The following is an 18,007-nucleotide window of genomic DNA, read 5'->3' as shown; positions in this document are numbered from 1 at the left end:
CCTCCGGGGCCAGGAGCCTCTCCCTGCAGGGGCCCCAGCCTCTCGGGGGCACACGTCCCTACCGCCACTCCCATACAGGTTTTACCTGCTGTCACATCCTTCACACCTGTGTTAGAGAAACAACCAACAGGTGTACAGGGAGATGGATTGACTTTAAGCAGCTGTGGGGGCTGGAAAATCCAAAATCTGCGGGAGAGCCAGGGAAGAGCTCAGGGTTCAACTTGAGTCTGGGGGCAGAGTTCACTCTGTTCTCTTAAGGCCTTCCCCTAACTGGATGAGGCCCACCCACGTTAGGGAGGGTCATCTGCTTTAGGACAAGTCTACTGTTGTACATGTTAATTTCATGTAAAAAATGCTTTCACAGCAACCTGTGACTGTGTTTGACCAAACATGTGGACACCACGGCTTTGCCAGGGTGACACAAAATGAGCCATCACAACACCCAACCCCAGAAATGCTCCCGTAGACAGGCTCTGTCCTTTCATGCACATGAGAGAACACCCTGGCCCCCACGGTCCAGGGGAGGCTCGGGTCCTGGATGGCTGTCAGAACTCAGAACTCAGCTGTAACTCAGGGACCTGACTTGCCTTCCATGTTGGCCATCCTGTCTCCCCCGTCGGGCCTGTGGGTCCCGTGACCTGGGAGCCACTCTGCTCGGTTATGGCTGAGTCTCCTCCCTGGGTGATCCTGGTCCAGCTCTCTGACCCTATAGACTTCCTTACCTGAGGAACGGGAGCGCTGAGTCCTGGCCTGGCAGAGCGCTGTGACGACTCACAGACATCGCCTGTGATGTGCTTGGAAGGGCACCTGTGCCCCCGAGGACCTGCTTCCTCCCCAGTGGGGGCTGAGGCTCCCCATCCTGCTGGCCTGGAGGTGGGCAGCAGCACTGGTTCCCTTTCCCACCGTGCTGCTCCCGCACCGGCTCTGGGTGGCCTTCCTGCAGACCTGTCAGGGTCACTAATAACCTCCTCCCTGGGCATGGCTCATCCTCCCCACTCATTGCCTGGCCTCAGGGACATGACCCCCTCCGGGTCCCCCAAGCTCCCCCCGGCTGCCCCTCCTGCCTCCCCTGGGCTCTGGCCTGGCCTTTCTGTGCCCTCACTCCCCAGTGGTCCCACTGTTTGAATTGCCTTTGGGCACCTGCCACATCGCTCTTTTCTCGACTTCTCTATTTCCATAATAAAAAGATGAAAAACGTCCCATCCCTGTGCCTGTCACCATACCCTAACATTCACCGCAGCTCTGTTCATGACGCCCCAAACTGGAAACAACCTAGCTGTCCTCCAGTGGGCGAACGGTTAGGCAGACTCGCACCCACACGTGGACGAGGGATGGGCCGTGGGCACACACAGCTTGCGGGGAGGGAGGCTCAGGGGCATGCTGAGTGGGCAGAGATCGCATACTTTGATTCCATCTGTATACGTTTCTAGAGGTGACAAATGATATAAACGGAGAGATTAGTGGTTGCTTGGGGCTGCTAACAGATTAATGGCGTGGGGGTGGCTATAAAGGGGCAACCCTGGGGGGTCCTGTGGGGTGGAACGTTCTATATCTTGACCGAGTCGGTGTCACTCCCTCGTTATGATTTTGACTGTGGTAACGTCTTGAGAACTGGATAAAGGGTCTATGAGATGTCTCTTTCTCTCAGAACTGCGTGTGTGTCTCAAAATAAATTCTGAATTTAAAACCATTTTTAAAGAAGGATTCAATCACAGGTTTTTCTGTTTTACAGATGCCCTGAAAGTTGGAGTGATTACCGAGCCTAAGATTCTTCCAGCTCTGAAATTCAGCTGCTGACATGTTGTTTCGAAAACTTACATCTGCTAAAATCTGTTCCAAGTAGGTGCTTCAGCGTTTGGAGCGGCCGCGGCCTGAGGACCGGTCTGAAGCTGGCCTCTGCAGGGGGCCCTGGCACCCTCCCCAGACGTGCAGCGGCTGTGGCATCGGAGGGGAGGCCGCCCAGGCTCCTGCCGCCACCAGCTGCCTCCCTGTCAGCTTTACGGGCAGACCCGCTAAGGTTGTGTGGATCACACAGTTCCTGCCTCAGTAGAAGAGTCCAGAAAAGGGAACCATTTCCTCAGGTAAGAGCATGACTCAGATAGAGGTCGGCATGGTGCTGGAACTTATTTGCAGAGGAGGGCAGTGCTTCTCTGTGGTTAATTCTGGAGCACGAATGTCCAAGAAACAGGTAGGAATTGGTTTTAGCCCAATACAAAGAAGTCGGGTTTGTTTGTTTTTTTTCCTTTGAAAACTGGGCACTTTCCAAGACAAAATGAAATAAAAATAAGATTTTTTCCCTCAGGAAATAAAAATAGTCTTGGTGTGATTGAAATGCGTGATGTTAGAGATCAGCTTCCTGAGACCCGGCCCTTCCTGGGGTCAGCGAGGAGGCACCCGCCGCAGGGCACCACGTCTCTCAAAGCCACCAGTTCCGCGGAGGACCTCGCCCTCCACCACCCAAGAAACGTTGAAGGAAGACCAGAGGGACGAGGAAGGCAGAGCTCAGGCCGCCGCGGGGTGCTCTTCTTGGTGGCCAAGACCGCCTGTGTGACAGGGAAGCCGTGCCCACAGGAAGCGCCTCAAAACTCCTCTCCTTTAAGGTGCACGGTTGAGACTGTAGAACAGGGAACGTGTCAGCGCTCCTGCAGGACTCCATGCTGGGCAGACCCTCATCCTCTGGGCGATGGGAGTCCTGGGCCGGCAGCACCGACGCGCCCTCACGCGCCCTTCTACTCTCAGGCCGAAGCCAGTGCCGGTTTCTCGCCTTGTGGTTTCAAACGCAGAACGAGCCGCCACCGGTCTCTGAGCCAGTTTCCGCACGCGGCCCTTCACGGTGGGTGTCTGGGCCAGGCCACACATGAGACCGTCTCGCAGCTGTGGGGGACCCTGTGCCATGGCCACTGCAAGGCATGGCCCGCTGTCTGCGGGGGAAGCGAGAAAGGGGCAAGGCTCAGAGCCCTCGGGCCGACCGACACCGTCACGTTACGCCCTGTGACTCTGCTAGAACAGCCTGTGACGAAGGAAAGAGCTTATGGTGCAGGAAGTAGGTGAATGAGCTAGTGGATGACACCTTGGGACATGCAGGGCTGAATCTGAAGTCCAAGGGTGAGGGGCCGGTCTGAGGAGGTCCCAGAGAGCGGTGACGGCCGTTTGCAGAGGAGGGAGCCAGGCCAGCACAGCAGCTCTGGAGGTCGGAAGGAAGCAGAATATCTGTGAGCCGTTCGGAGGAAAAGGCAAATCCAAGTAGCCCGTATTTAGTCAAAAGGAAGGAAATCATGCCCAAAAAAGTAAAAAGCAAAGGGAAGAAACCAAAAGGAAGAAGAGGGAGTTAATTAAGAGAAAAGCTTAATTAATTAACTAATTAATTAAATCAGAAAGTATAAAATTGGTAAGACGGGGCGCCCGGCTGGCCCGAGCGTGCGACGCTGCATCTCAGGGTCGTGAGTTGGAGCCACGTGTTGGGTATAGAGATTACTTAAAAATAAAGTAAATTAAAAAAAAATAAAGTCAGTGTCTCAATGAAAACAATAAAATCAGAAAGACCAAACACCAGTTCTTGAAAAACAAACAATGAAATAAGCTCCTGACGAGATAGAGGGAAACCAGTGAGGTGAGACGACACTCAAGCTCAATGAGAAGCGCGGGTGTTCTGCGTCCACACTGGCACCGCGGTCGTAAATGGGAAAACCTCAAGAAATCGATGCCTTATGCAAACACACCTGAGAAGAAACAGAAAATTGGAGCAGGTGGTGAGCAGCAGGGACGCAGCGGGCTGCAAAGTTCCCGCCACGTGGGCACCGGGCTGGCAGCTTCCTGCCACGCACGGGTGTGTGCTCCCAGCCTGCGTGAGCCCCCGGCCCCAGCTGGGTCTTGAGACAGCGCAGCCCCTGCCTTGTTCCAGCTGTGGCCGCCAGGGACCCTCACACAGGGCCACTGGGCCAGGCCGCTTCAAGTGCCTGACCGCGGGCGACCAGGGCAGGATGTTTTTTCTGTTCTGAGCCACTGAGTTTGGGGCCGTCTGTTTGCCAGCAGCAGATAACCGGTGGTGAGGGCTTAAAGCCATCCAGCAGAGCGAGGGCCGTGGGGAGAGGACCTGGTGTCCAGTGGGAAGTGGCCACCGCCCCTGCGGCCTGTCGGGGGGCTCGTGGAGGAGTGAACGGTGGCCCCGTCTCCTTTCTGCAGCTAAGATTCCTTTATAGTTTATTTTAACTTTTAAGATACCATTTGTGGTTTTCTTTTCTTTGTGAATATAAAGTGGAGTGTGTTCATGGTAGAATATTTAGCAAGTACAAAAAAGTTAAAATAGAAAATACAGTAAAACCTTGGATTGTAACTTGTGCTGCGAGTGTTCCACAAGATGAGCAAACATTTCTAATAAATTTTAACTTGATAAACGAGCCATGTCTTGCAGGACAGGTAGTACAGAACGCCGAACGTCACGTGATCACAACTGAGCCAATGGTTCTTCTCTCTCTCTCTCTCTCTCTCTCTCTCTCTCTCTCTGTGGGATTGTGGGTGATCGTCTTCCATGCTTGGATGTTGGTCTCAGGCTGTGGTGTTTGGCAGATATCCGTGATTTTTCAGAATGTTACAAGGTGCCCACAACTGGCACTGGTGTATTTTTGTCACTTCAAAGCACCAATGGACAGTCCTTTGCTTTTCCAGACAAGAGTAAGCTTAGGAATGCTTTGCTTCATTCTAGGTCAGGCTGCCTGCAGATAGAGACCCTTTCCTCTGCTGCCTTATTGCCGGTTCCATTAAATACAGTCTATGACAAGAGTTTGTTAATACTGTGCTGTAATCAGCATCTGTGTGAACGTTTGCAATGGCCCCCATGCAGAGAAAGGTTGAAAAGAAAGGCAGGAAGAAGGAGATGATCACGGTGGAAGTCAAGAAGGAAATCGTCGAGAAGTACGAACGAGGGATGCGAGTGGCTGAAATTGCAAGATTTTATAAGAAGTCTACGTCAACCATTTGCACAATATTAAAGAAGAAAGAAGAAATAAGGGGGCTAGATGCAGCGAAAGGAGTCACGAGAATATCAAAGCAACGGCCACGTGTTCTGGAAGATGTAGAGAAGTTGCTTCTGGTTTGGATAAATGAGAAACGGCTGGCAGGTGACACCGTGACCGAGAACTTTATCTGCGAGAAGGCAAAGGCCTTGTACGCCGACCTCGTAAGTAAACTGCCAGGTACGTCAACAGAAAACGAAGAAGGCTTCAAAGCAAGCAGGGGATGGTTTGATAACTTTAAGAGGAGAAGTGGCATCCGTAGTGTTGTGAGGCACAGAGAGGCTGCGAGTTCGGACGCTAAGGCAGCCGAGGTGTTTGCTACCGAGTTCCAGAAGCTCATGGCTTCCGAGTGTTACCTGCCGGAGCAAGTTTTTAACTGCGATGAGACGGGGCTTTTTTGGAAAGAGATGCCAAAGAGGACACACGTTACGGAAGAAGAGAGTGCAGTGCCTGGTCACAGGCCCGTGAAAGACCGTCTCACCCTCTTGTTTTGCGCTAACGCGAGTGGGGATTTCAAAGTCAAGCCCCTGCTCGTGTATCATTCCGAGAACCCACGAGCCTTCAGGAAATGCAGGGTGCAGAAGAGCCAGTTAAACGTCATGTGGAGGTCCAACAGCAAGGCTTGGGTCACTCGTATCTTGTTTGTCGAGTGGGTTAACGAGGCCTTCGGTCCTGCAGTGAAGAAATACCTTTTAGAGAAGAATCTGCCGCTCAAAGCCTTGCTGGTGATGGATGATGCCCCTGCTCATCCTCCAGGCTTTGAGGACGACCTGCTGGAGGAATTCGAGTTCATTAAGGTCAAGTTCCTTCCTCCCAACACTACTCCAGTCCTCCAGCCCATGGATCAGCAGGTCATTTCAAACTTTAAACAGCTTTACACCAAAGCACTATTTCAGCAATGCTTTGAGGTGACCAAAGGAACAAACCTTACCCTCCGAGAGTTTTGGAAAAATCATTTCCACATCGTGAACTGCCTCCAGATCATTGATAAAGCCTGGGATGGGGTCACCAAGAGAACCCTCAATTCTGCTTGGAGAAAACTGTGGCCCGATTGTGTTCTTGGACCTGACTTAGAGGGGCTTGCTCATGAACAGCAGCCGCCAGTTGTCGGTGAAACGGTGTCCTTGGGGAAGACCAGGGGACTGGAGGTGAATGAGGACGACAGTCAGGAGCTGGTGGAGGAGCATGGCCAGGAGCCGACCACCGGCGAACTGATGGGTCTGCATCGCGAGCAGCAGCAAGAGGTTATGGGGGAGATCTCGTCTGTAGGAGAGAAAAAGGCCGAGGAATCCCTCACTTCAAGTGAGATTAGGGAGATGTGTGAAATGTGGGAAACAGTGCAGAAGTTTGTAGAAAAGCACCACCCGAATAAGGCTGTAGCAGTGCGAGCGATGAATCTGTTTAACGACAATGCGATGTCCCATTTCCGTGAAATCCTCAAACGGAGGCAAAGGCAAGTGTCATTGGATAGGTTCCCTGTTAAAGTTGCACGAAAAGAAAGAGATTCCACGGAGCCAATAGACAGCAGTGATTCCGTTAGTGATGGTGAAAGTCGTCCTACCCAATAACCCTCCTCTCTCTTGTCTCCCTCACACCAGCCACGAAGGTTTTCAAAGGTCAGTGCAGGTTAATTTGTTGCTTTTCCTTTGTATTTTGTACTTTCTTTATTGTTTTGTATTATATTTCATACGAACACTTTTGAGTGGTGGAATGAATCATCTGCGTTTCCATTATTTCTTATGGGGAAATTCACTTTGATATACAAGTGCTTTGGATCACAAGCATGTTTCCGGAACGAATTATGCTCGCAAACCAAGGCGTTCCTGTACAGAGAACTGGCAGGCGCCCCCCCGCCAGGGCCCACATGTCCTTCGTGTCCGTGCCGTGTCCCGGGCTGACACCGCCGGCTGTCCTGCGGCACACGCCGTAGCATTGCTGCTCTCGGTTAGGTTCAACGCTAGGGCGCATTGTGAGGACTTTGTTTCCCGTGACACTAGATGTTTTTGTAAAATGTCTTTTTTAAGTAGGCATTCATCATTCATAGGACTTCTACCCCGTTGTTGGATATTAGGAGGCCCTCACGAGAGCAGGTGTGGAGCTGGAAAGCCCAGCTGAACTCTGGGGCCAGTGATTTCTGCCCCCTGCCCCCAGGCCATGCCGCAGCCTGCGCCCCATGGGAAAGGGTCCCCGAAGAGCCTCCTCTCGTGAGGGCCCCCGGCCAGGACTCTGGAGGAGCCGGTGCCTCCCTGAGCTGCAAATGCAGGCCTAGACCCCGCTCGGTCTTGACAATGTGCACGTGGTCGTGAGTGTGCGGAAGGGCACCGCTCCAGCCCAGAATCAGCACCCGCCATGGCGGCGGCCAGAGAGGCACACACCAGCAGTTCCACCTGTGCCCCTCGTGGTTACCTCTGAAAAGTTACCTTCCTGTATTTCAAATCGGCAGTCTTCATTTTTAAAGAAAGGAACGGCCTGAAGTTAAACCAGTAAGTTAAAAGTCGCTCCCACGGATACGGACAGAATAAAAGAGACACCAGCAAACGTTGGCAAGGATGTGCGGAAATTGGGCCCCTCGTGCGCTGTGGTGGGAAGCAGTCCGGCCGCCTCTCAGCCAGCGAACCAGCTCCACTCAGCCCGGCAACTCTACTCTCAGAGAGATGACGGCACACCTCCACATACAGCATCCGTGCACGAACGTCCACGGCAGCCACAGGGTGGAAACAACCCAGATGTCCGTCCCCAGAGGAGTGTGGTCCGGCTGTACCGTGGAGTATTATTCAGCCGTGAGAAGGAGTGAGTACCAGCAGTGCTACAACGTGAATGAGCCTTGAAAGCAGCGTGCCGGGTTGCAGGACCCAGAGGCAAAAGGCCGCGTATCATATGACCCCTTTTCTTTGAGTGTCTAAAACAGGCAGATCCCAGGAGACGGAGAGCAGATTTGTGGTTGCCACCGAGAGGGCCGATGGGGAGCGACTGCTAATGGGTGGTCTTTCTGGGGTGATGGAAACGTACTGCCATTAGGTAGCGGCGACGTTTTCTCCTACCTAAATATACCAAAACACCGAGTTGTGCACTTTAAGGGGGTAGATTTCATAGTATGTGTATCATATAAATAAAACTTTTTAAAAACCACTGAGCTGTGTGCCCAGACATTTGATTCAGTTTGAAAACGAATTGAAATGGCTTTCAAATTAGCATTCTCCTTTAACAAAACAGACCTGAGTGGCCCCTGTTTTCAGGGTCCAGGCTGGACGCCCAAATGTGTCTGGGGTGGCGACCCCAGCTCCACTGGCATTTGGAATTTGGGGACGGCAGGGTGAATCCCGATGCTGTTGTGCAGAGTGACGCCTTTGGGCCCGGTGCCCATCTCTGCGGAGGCGGCCAGGCACCTCCAGGTCCCCTGCTGTCTGGCCGGCTGCTTACCCAATGAAGACCCAGCAGAAATGTGTGAATCACACATGTGCTTTTAAATTTTCTGGTCCAGGGAGCCTGGCTGGCTCAGTTGGTAGAGCATGAGTTTCTTGACCTCAGGGTTGTGAGTTCAAGCCCCACGTTGGGCATAGAGCTTCTGTTAAAAAACAAAAAAAAGTGGGGGGTGGAGTTAATTTTTCTGAATGTTTATTTTTGAGAGAGAGAGTGCAGGTGCAGGAGAGGCAGAGAAAGGGGGGGGACAGAGGCTCCGAAGTGGGCTCTGCACTGATGTGGGACTTGAACCCATGAACCGTGAGGTCATGACCTGAGCTGAAGGCAGACGCTTAGCCGACTGAGCCACCCAGGTGCCCCAGGAGAGGAAATTAATTTTCATTTCCTAAGTCCAGTGTTCCCTGAATATCACCGTTCCCAACTGTAATCGATATAAGAGATCAGTAGCGAGACATTTGATGCCTTACGCAGGGTACATTTTGCACTGAAAAGTAGGGCGCAGCTGACCTGCTGGATGGTGAGGGGTGGGGGGTGGGGGGCGGGGCAGGGCTGGGAGGAGACAGGGACTCCAGGCCTCAGGGGCCTTCCCCATGAGGCCTATGGCTTCGGGGGCTCCAAGGCTGGTGCCAGCTCATGACCCTCTGACGGCCCCTCGGCATTCCTGCCGCATGTCTTATGGGTAACATGGGCGGGGGCTGCCACCCATAGGGCCTGGGAAGGCTGGGTGCCGTGTGGGGGGCTGGGCACCGTGTAGGGGGCGCCAGGAGGAGTCCAGGGCTCTGGCACCCCCGGCAGTGAGGCTGTCTCGGGCAGTGGAGCCTGGGAGCTGGCAGCTCCGTTGTCACCCCCTCCTCGGCCTCGGCCACCCCTGTGATAAAGGGCACAGGACTCACCTGGAGAGGGGGCCACACAGGTGCCGCCTGTTTGCCGAAAGCATTATAGGAAAGCGGTGAAGGGACCATGACTTGGCGTTCACACGAGAGTGCTTTGGTGACATTTAAAGTCACTTCAGTGACCACAGTGTGGAGAGAATTGTGCTCTGTGGCCGCAGGAAGCCCCCTGGCCTTGTTCTCCTGGGACGGAGGGACAGACAGGCAGAAGGCTCAAGCCAGTAGCCAGCCGCATCGGACTCTCAGCCAGCCACGTAGGTCCTTCCGGATTCTTTTAACTTCTGATCTTTTCCTTTACTTCCCACCTTTCTGGGAGGCTTGGAGGGCAGGCAGCTTTAGGTCGGGACACACCATGAAGTGTCTGCTCCATGCTGTCCTGTCCTGGCCAGGAGCCTGGCCCGCTGGGCTTCCAGCCAGGTCTCAGGCTTTGCTGCCGTGCTCCTCCCACGCATGTGGCCTCTATGCAGAGAGACCACCAGCCAGAAGAATGTGCCTCCCGGCCCGTCTCAGAGCAAGCCAGGGCCCCGCGCTGCTCTCCCTCCTGTAGAGGTGACGAGACAGCCAGGTCACAGCCAGGGCTGTGCGTGTGTCAGCCGCACTCGCTCTGTGGTTCCCATGCCCTCGCTTGCCCCAGGCTGCCCACTTCACCGTGCGGCTGGGCCGGGACCCCAGCCTGAACTGTGCAGGATGCCAGCAGGCTCTGCCTGGAGGAGACAACACTGCTGGGAGGGTGGCTGGGGCGTGGCCGAGGGGCAGGGTTTCAGGAGGCCTTGGGTCCTGCTTGGTCAGTGTGCCTTGGAGCATCGGGAACCTGTAGCAAACACTGGACATGGCTTGTGTCGACCCCGATAATTAGAGCGCCAGTTGTTTTGCCAGCAAAATGGGCTCACGTGGGAAAGGCAGAGGCTTTGCGATTCGGGACGAGCAAGCCATGACGAAGCCACAGGCAAGTCTGGAGAACAAAGGAGAGGAAGGTTACTTTGCAGAGAAAAAGGAGACAGTTGTGAGGCACTGCTTGGAAGGGAAACCGCTTGGAGGAAGGGAGGGCTCAGGGTGCCGGCAGCTTCTCCTTGGCCGAGTCCTTCCTGCTGAGGGTGCATGAAGCCCCAGCTAAAGTAATGTGCACGCACGCACAGGTGCCTCTCTTGCTGCTGGGTGTGCGGCTGGCGCAGAACGCTAGGGCTTAGGGCTCCCCCTGCTGGCTGTCTGGCTCCAAGTAAAAGGATGGTTCCTTCATTCTGCTTCACATCTGCAGGGGCCTGGCGGGCCTGTGCGGCTGTCAGGTAGGCTCTCCTGGGCCAGCTGTCAAGAGGAGGCCACCTGGCCCGCACCCTCCTGCTGCCGGGTTTGCCGCTGGGCCAGGGGCTTCCCACTCAGGTGTGGAGCAGGGGCCAGGGAGCACGGCCTCTGGAGTGAGTGGGTTCTTTGAGGCAGATGTTTTGTTGTGCTGCAGGGTACCCAGCAAGAACCTGGCTCAGGTTAGCCGCCTTTCAGCAAAATACATGGTGCTTAAATGAGTTGCACATTTTGACCGTTCATTTTAAATAGAAGTTCTCAAACTGCCAGGAGCTGCTCACCCCAGTGGGCTCCCGGAAGGCCGTCCGTGGGAAGGCCTGCTGGTTGTGGTGTGGGTTGCAAACCCAGAACCACATTTCCAGCTAAAGATGATTTGGACTCCAGATTTTTTAATTTTCACTTTAAAATGAGGTCAATTAAAAAAGTCTGTTGTGGGGTGAACTTGAACTTGGTCTCTGCCGGCTGTTTTCATTCTCAGAAGCACATGGGTTTCAGTGTGTTGCTGTACTTTGTCCAGGGCTCGGGAACAGAACAAAGGTTGTGTAATGAGAGCTGAGCGGAGTTTCTGTGGCCTCGGTCCTTTCTCCAGGAGGAGGGGGTAGGTCCGTCTACCTGTCCTGGGACTGGCCTGTGAACGCAGCCCCCTGCCCACCTCTGGGGGGCCAGACGCTGGGCGCTATGCTACTTAGAGAAAAGGGGAAGAGAGCCTGTGGCAAATCTTGGAGCCGTAGGGGTTTCTCCACTAGAAAAAGGCCCCTCCCTCAAAAGGGCCATTTGGTCATCTGCCTCCTTCCTGGGCTGACCGGCGAAGCGGGTGGCTGCAGTGCAAAGGAGGTCGTCGGGGTCATGGCAGTTTGTGCTGTATGCGGCGTGGAAAGAGCCTGACCACAAGGCATGGATGGACCATACTTGGTCTGCAGGACAGGCTTCCTCCTCTGGTGGCCTGACTTGAAGGGGTCAGAGGAACCTTTGCCCTGCACCGATGCTAGTCTTTATTATAATTCTGATTGGACTGGGGCTCCACCTGTTTTTAAATTTATTTGAGAAGTGGAGGGGGGGATGAGTTGGGGAGGGGCAGAGAGGTAGAGAGAGAGAATCCCAAGCAGGCTGCACGTCGAGCGCAGAGCCCGGTGTGGGGCTGGATCCCACGTCCCTGGGGTCATGACCTGAGCTGAAATCAAGAGTGGGGTGCTCAACTGACTCAGACACCCAGGAGCCCCAGCTCTACCTTTTTTTTAAATTTTTTTTTTCAACGTTTATTTATTTTTGGGACAGAGAGAGACAGAGCATGAACGGGGGAGGGGCAGAGAGAGAGGGAGACACAGAATCGGAAACAGGCTCCAGGCTCCAAGCCATCAGCCCAGAGCCTGACGCGGGGCTCGAACTCACGGACCGCGAGATCGTGACCTGGCTGAAGTCGGACGCTCAACCGACTGCGCCACCCAGGCGCCCCTGCCCAGCTCTACCTTTTTAAAGAGGAGCCCCTCAGACCACACAAGGGCGGGGATAGCCAAAGAGAGGGGGTGGCCTGGGGGCCTGGCTGTGCCTGAAGGAGGGCTTCCGACAGGACGCGTGGCAAGCCCTCGGCCTCCCTCTGAGACCCTTCTAGCAGCTGTCAGAGTGGCCTGCAGTTCAGAGGGCAGCACAGGGCACCTGCCTGCAGTCGACCCAGAGACAGAGGCCAGGGGGAGGAGCCACCATTTGGGGTTTATTTAAACCACCCACATGGCTCTCGGTCATGCAGGTGGTGGGTGCTTGGCCCTGTGTTTTTGGATGGTGGACAAAAGGGTGCTGAGCCAGAACTCTGTACCCTGGGGGGAACTCCCGCCCCCCACATCATGCTCTTTGCTCCTCCCCACCCCCATCCTTGTGTCCAGGAAATGCAGGCACAGGATGTGGCCCCAGGGGCTCACACTGCCCTTGGGGGTTTGCTGCTTGCTTGGGTGGGGCGTGGTGTGGAAGGACCCTGCCTAAGAGGCCCTTCTGCACATGTGCTACACATGCCATGAAGTGTCAAGGGCTCTAGAAACGTTAAACAATGGTGTTGACACCATGGAGAAGCCAGGCCAGGGCCTTGGCCTTGCTGAGGCCTGGAGGCTGCTCCAAGTTAGCCCAGGGAGGAACCAGGGTTGAAGGACTGAACAGAGGAAGAAATGGGCGGGGCTCCTGGTGCCTCCTCAGGGAGGGGCCCACAGGACCTGGACCGTCTCCAGCTTCCCTTCATGGGGGCTGTCTGCTGGGCCCAAGAGTTCTCCTCCCTCCTGAGGCCACAGGGGCCTGAGAGGTCTCCTTGGCACAGCCCACGAGGGCACCTGTGGCACCGGACTGCCCCCTCAGCACCCAGCTTTGTGGGGACTCCCAGGAAAGGGACAGCAGTAAACAGACAGGTGGATCGGCGGGAGACTGTGACCCGGCAGGTGTCGCGGGGGAAAGACCGTGAGGGACGAAGGTGGCACGTTGGCTACATGTGAGACGAGCAGACAGACGAGGAGAGCCCCCAGCCCCTGCTGCTCCTTCCAGCGGGGAGCCTGGCCATGGGCCTGGAGGAGCACCTGTGCATGCGCCCCGTGGGGCCTGGCCAGTGTGCAGGGGTGCAGGCGCAGGGGTGGCCGAGACCCCCAAAGAGGGTGTGCTGTGGGAGCGAGTCTCTGTCCCCCTGACTTGCTTGCTGTGGTGCAGGAGGAAGGAAGCCTCCAGGCAGCAGGTCTGGCGGGGCGGGGTCAGGGGCAAGGCCAGGTGTGGGAAGGGGGGGGTTGGGGTGCAGGGCTAGGGGAGGGCCGAGGGCCAGGGTCAGGCAGGTGTGTGAGGTGGGTCAAGGTGGTCTGGGGTGTGGGCGGGGTCTGGCATGGTGTGGGCCACGGTCAAGGTGGGGCAGGGGCAAGGGTAGGCCGCCGTCTGGGAGATGCTTTGGTCTTGCAGGCTGGAGCAGAGCCCTCAGGATCTTCTGGTTTGGCACATTTGGCGTTTATTGTGGGCTTGAGCTACCTTAACGTGATTTCGGAACAAGATCCAGGAGGAAACCCACAATAGAGAGAAATTATGATTGTGCTATGTTAAAGTGAGAGCTGTCCCTAAAGCGTCTTCCTGCTGAGAGTCCTGTTTCTTGAGTTAGGTAGGAGACAGGATGGTTTGTTGTGAGGAGAAGGAGGGGCCCTGTGGCGTGGGAGCCTGTGCCTGGAGCGTGTGCAGTGCGCGTGGCGAGTCGGGGGCGCAGTAACTCGGCACAACCCCGACCTGCAGGAAGGCGCCTGTCCCTGCTTGTCACCGCACGAGGGCCCATCCTGCACCCAGCACCAGGAGGGGAGGAGGGCTGCCGCACGCGGCGGGAGCGCTGACCCTGACCACGTGTCTCGGCAGGGAGGCTGGCACCCGGAGCGTCGGGGCAACGGCCAGGAGGTGAACAGCACACGACTGTAGCTTTTAATAGCTTTCCTTTGCATTGATTTTTCAAAATTTGAAAGCTTATTTCATTTTCCAAATGCTCTGCTAATATGCATAATTGCCTTTATAAATAGTAAAAAGCCAGTTAAAAACAAATAAAAGTGAACAGTGGTGCAGGGAAAGAGCTGGAAGAAAACCCAGGTTTAGTCCCAGATGACCCCCTTCTTCTCACACGCAAATGAACGGCAATCCCCCTGGCTCTGGTGGAGGGTCAGACCGGATGTGGTCCCTTAGTGTCCGAGGGTTCTCTGACCGGTTCGGAACCAAACGTGGGGAGGCATCAGGGGTGTGTAGCCCCCCTGTTACGGTTGAGTTGTGTCCCCCTAAAAATTCATATGCTGAAGCGCTAACCCCAGCACCTCAGGATGTGATCGTGTTTGGAGACAGCATCTTGACAGAGCTGATTAAGATGAAATGAAGTCGTTAAGGTGGGCCCTCATCCACTCTGAGTGGTGTCCTTGTGGGAGGAGATCAGGACACAGACATGCACAGAAGGAAGACACAGGGGGAAGACGACCGCCTTCACGCCCAGGAGAGAGGCCTCGACACCTTGATATCTGGCTTCCCTTCTCCAGAACTGAGAGAGATTAGATTTCTGTGGTTTAAGCCATACATTTGTGGTGCTTTGCTTTGGCCACCCTAGGAAAGGCATCCCCCCATCCCCGGGGGCCAGTCTGTGGGCCAGTCTTGTGGGGTGGGGTTGTAAGCTCGCCGTGAGGACCATCCCCTCCTGTAGTCCCGTCTCTCCGTTTCTTTCCTGGTGAGAAGCCCAGGCCGGGCATCCATTCATCTGAGCTGTGGTAGGAGATGTGCGCACCTCTGGGGCGGGTGTTCCCAGAAGAGAACCGTGCAGGCCGACATCATTTATGGACTTGGGTGCGACAGCACTTAGGAGAGTAGTGAGACATACGGCGGCACTGTGAACAGAGCGTGAGCTCTGCAGGAGCTGGGTCTGCCGGCCAAGAGCCACAGAGACCGGTGGTGGCTGCCTACCCCAGCCTCTTTTGAGGCCCATTAAAATGATGGTAAAGGCCTTTGAAAAGGGCAGTTTTGCCTTTTTACTAAAGGCAAAGGTGCTTAACGGAAAAGACAAGGGGAGGAGATGGAAGGCAGGGTGACTAACGGCTTGAGAAAGCTGGAGCCTGAGGCAGAGGGGTGGCCCCGTCCTGGCCCGAGCCCAGGGAGGCTCCAGACTGGAACCAGGGTCTTGGGGGGGTTTTCAAGTGGAGGGGTCAGACCCTGACCTCGGGGACCTGGGCTGTGGCAGCTGAGTGCCCGTCTGCAGGTGAGGAGGGAGCATTCCCTCCTGACAGACCGGCTAAGGCGAGAGACCTCTGGGCCCTGGTCTCCCAGGCCCCCAGTGTACCCGCACCGAGGACTGGCTTCTGCTCAGCCCCCGGGCGGCTGTTCAGTGCCTCACTCTTGAATATGAGCAGTGGTCTCCAGACGCTTGAGAAAAGCTTCTGAGAGGAAAGACAGTCACTGTGTAAGCAGGAAAAAGGGCGTCGATACAGAAGAATGTGTATGAAAACAAAGACTGAGTCATGAGGTCCTCTGGGGTAAGAGGAGAAAGAGTTCTTGATTAATGAAATTTTGATAGCGGAAATGAATAATGCAACGAGCATTTTAAAAAATAAAGTTCAGGAAACCTTCCCCAAAGGCACAGAAGAGGAGAGATAAGAAAAATAGAGGTTCTTCCAGGAAGCTCAGTATCTAAGAGCACTTCCGGGACAGGACGGAGGACAGGGAGGCCAGGACATTGTCAAGGAAAAATAAAAGACATGTCCCAGAACTGAGGGACATAAGCGTACCCGATGGACTCCACCCCATCCATCCTGCTGAGACCCTGGATGCTTGAAGGGAGGGTGCCTCGGGAGGAGGAGACAAGCGTCCTGCATGCAGTGGGGAGTCAGGTGGCTGCAGACCTCTTGGCACCGGCACTGGGAGTTAGAAGGCAGTGCAGGGCCATCGCCATCACCTGCCACCCACACACAGCCAGACTTCCAGCCAGGAGCAAGGGCCCAGGGAAAACTCTTGCAGACAACCAAAGCCTTGTTAAATGTGCTTCTTTGCGATTGTTCTCAGGAAGATGCTGGAGAATGTGCTCCTCAAAACCAGAGGAAAGCTGGGGAAGGTGAGGACATGGAAGTCCAGAAATGCAGGAGGCACCGGGAGAGGAAGAGAATGGGAATCTCAGGGTGGAAGCTATGGCACAGGGCTGGAGAGTGGCTGTCCAGACTGAGACAGAGGACAGAGGCTTGAGAAGGGATGTCTTTAAGAACAAGTGATAGACTTCCAGGATTGTTTAAACACGTGGAGAGAGGTGTTGGAATTCTGTCAAAGTCCCATTAATGATGGCAATGTAGAGCATCCAGCAGTGCAATTTGTTCTTTGATCTATTCCCTTTCCCCGTTCTTTACGTAGGATGATTTCTAGTGATCTGTCTTCAAATCCCCCGATTCATCTGCCATCTCCAATCCACTGTCGGGCCCAATCAGTGAATTTTTCATTTCAGCTATTATACTTTTTATCAGAGAATTGCCATTTAGTTCCTTTATATAGTTTCAAGTAATTTCCATTTTCCCTTGTCTGTTTACTCATTATGACCATGTTTTCCTTTAACTTTTTGGACATGTTTTCCATTCATTCTCTGCATACACTTACAACAGTTGTGTTAGTCTTTGATAAATCCAACATCTGAGCCACGTGGAGTTGGTTTCTATTTTTTGGGTTTGTTTTGTTATTGTTGTTTTTTGTAATGTTTTCTCCTTGATTATGAGCCATATTTTCCTGTTTCTGGGTAGATCTTGTGATTCTCATATCATGTACCGAACATTGTGAATGGTGCATCGCAGCAACTCTGGATTCTGTTATCTTCCTCTGAAGAGCGTTGACCTTTGTTCTAGTAGGCAGTTAATTTCTAGCTGATTACCTTGAACAGGCGAGCATGGCTTGGCATTTCGTGAGGATGGGTCTTTGTGTTGGTGGGACTCAACCTGCAGAGTGCTCCGTTGTGGATTTTACCGGGGCTTGGTTTTGGATTTTGGCAGGGCAGGTCAGGAGTGGGGCTCACTCTAGGCATAGCACCAAGGCCTGGCCTTTCTGGAGTCTTGGCTAGATGCTGCAGTGTTGTCTGGGCTGGAGTCTAGTGTGTCGAGCACTGCTTGACTGCTAGTGTCTCTGTTTCAGTCTCAGCCCCAAGGCAACTGTTTCTGGGAGCCGTGGGGATCCTGCATTGCTCGTACCCACTCCCGGCTGCTTCAACCGCCCCTCTTGCCGGCGCGCTGCCCCGCAGATGGCCTGCCACCTCCTCCACTTGGTGGAATGCTGTGCTCCCTGGGTTCCAGATCAGTGGTCTTGGCTGGGGGATTGCCCTCGGTGGGAGGCGGTCACCCTGGGGCCCTCCTCGGGCATTGTCCTGCTGTCAGGAAGCACGGTTGTGTGTGGCCTGTTGTCCAGAATCAGCTGCCTCGACTGTGTTGTCCAGTTGGTGTTTGCAGCGAGAGGGCTGCGTCAGTGCCAGCCCTCCCACGTGACCAGAGCAGAAGTCTGGAGCAAACTCTGCAAGAAAGGAGAAATAACCGTAGTCCACGTGTGGCTCAGCTGGGGATAGTATTTACATAGTGGTACTCATGTCTTCTATACATAGTGAGCCAAAGGAAGACTCTCAGAACCGTTTCAGGAGGTTGTGGGGTATGCAGGCGGTGCTGGGGGACGATAGTGAATTCTTCCCTTGAGGTTGGTCCCTCACAGGTAAGACTGAAACTGAAGGAACAACCACATCAACGTATTCTTTAGAAAGATAAATGAAAGTATCCGAGGGCGTAGCTAGCAGAGCTCCTCTGGGTAGGAGGTTTGGAGTAGGGAGCACAGTGGGTCTCCTCTCCCGTGCCCGTGTGAGGATTTGGGGTTTACGCGGTAGGCCATGCAGGCGTTACTGTGGTGCAA

At 54.5% G+C, this 18,007-nt stretch overlaps 2 protein-coding genes across 5 annotated transcripts in view; both read left to right on the top strand.

Annotated features, from left to right (window-relative positions):
* The window catches only part of EXD3 (exonuclease 3'-5' domain containing 3), an 81,417-nt gene that overhangs the window by 688 nt on the left and 62,722 nt on the right, over positions 1-18,007 (top strand). The window contains exon 2 of one of the 4 annotated variants that reach the window (XM_045470090.1): positions 1,844-2,081. Coding sequence is in view for 2 of the 4 variants with exons in the window: in XM_045470088.1 (XP_045326044.1) it covers positions 15,874-16,193 (320 nt within the window). In the remaining 2 variants the exon portion in view is untranslated. Of the gene's footprint in view, positions 1-1,732; positions 2,082-15,290; positions 16,194-18,007 lie in introns of those variants that run through there. The other 3 variants (XM_045470089.1, XM_045470088.1, XM_045470087.1) reach the window with 3 other exon arrangements.
* LOC123592763 (tigger transposable element-derived protein 1-like) lies at positions 4,874-15,513 on the top strand. The gene is made up of 2 exons (XM_045468097.1): positions 4,874-6,314; positions 15,413-15,513. The coding sequence occupies exons 1-2, from the start codon at positions 4,874-4,876 to the stop codon at positions 15,511-15,513; spliced, it is 1,542 nt and encodes a 513-aa protein (XP_045324053.1).

Source organism: Leopardus geoffroyi, chromosome D4, assembly GCF_018350155.1.
Source record: "Leopardus geoffroyi isolate Oge1 chromosome D4, O.geoffroyi_Oge1_pat1.0, whole genome shotgun sequence".
Lineage (NCBI taxonomy): Eukaryota > Metazoa > Chordata > Mammalia > Carnivora > Felidae > Leopardus > Leopardus geoffroyi.
Note: the sequence above shows the minus strand (reverse complement) of the source record. Positions and strands in the feature narration are given on the sequence as shown.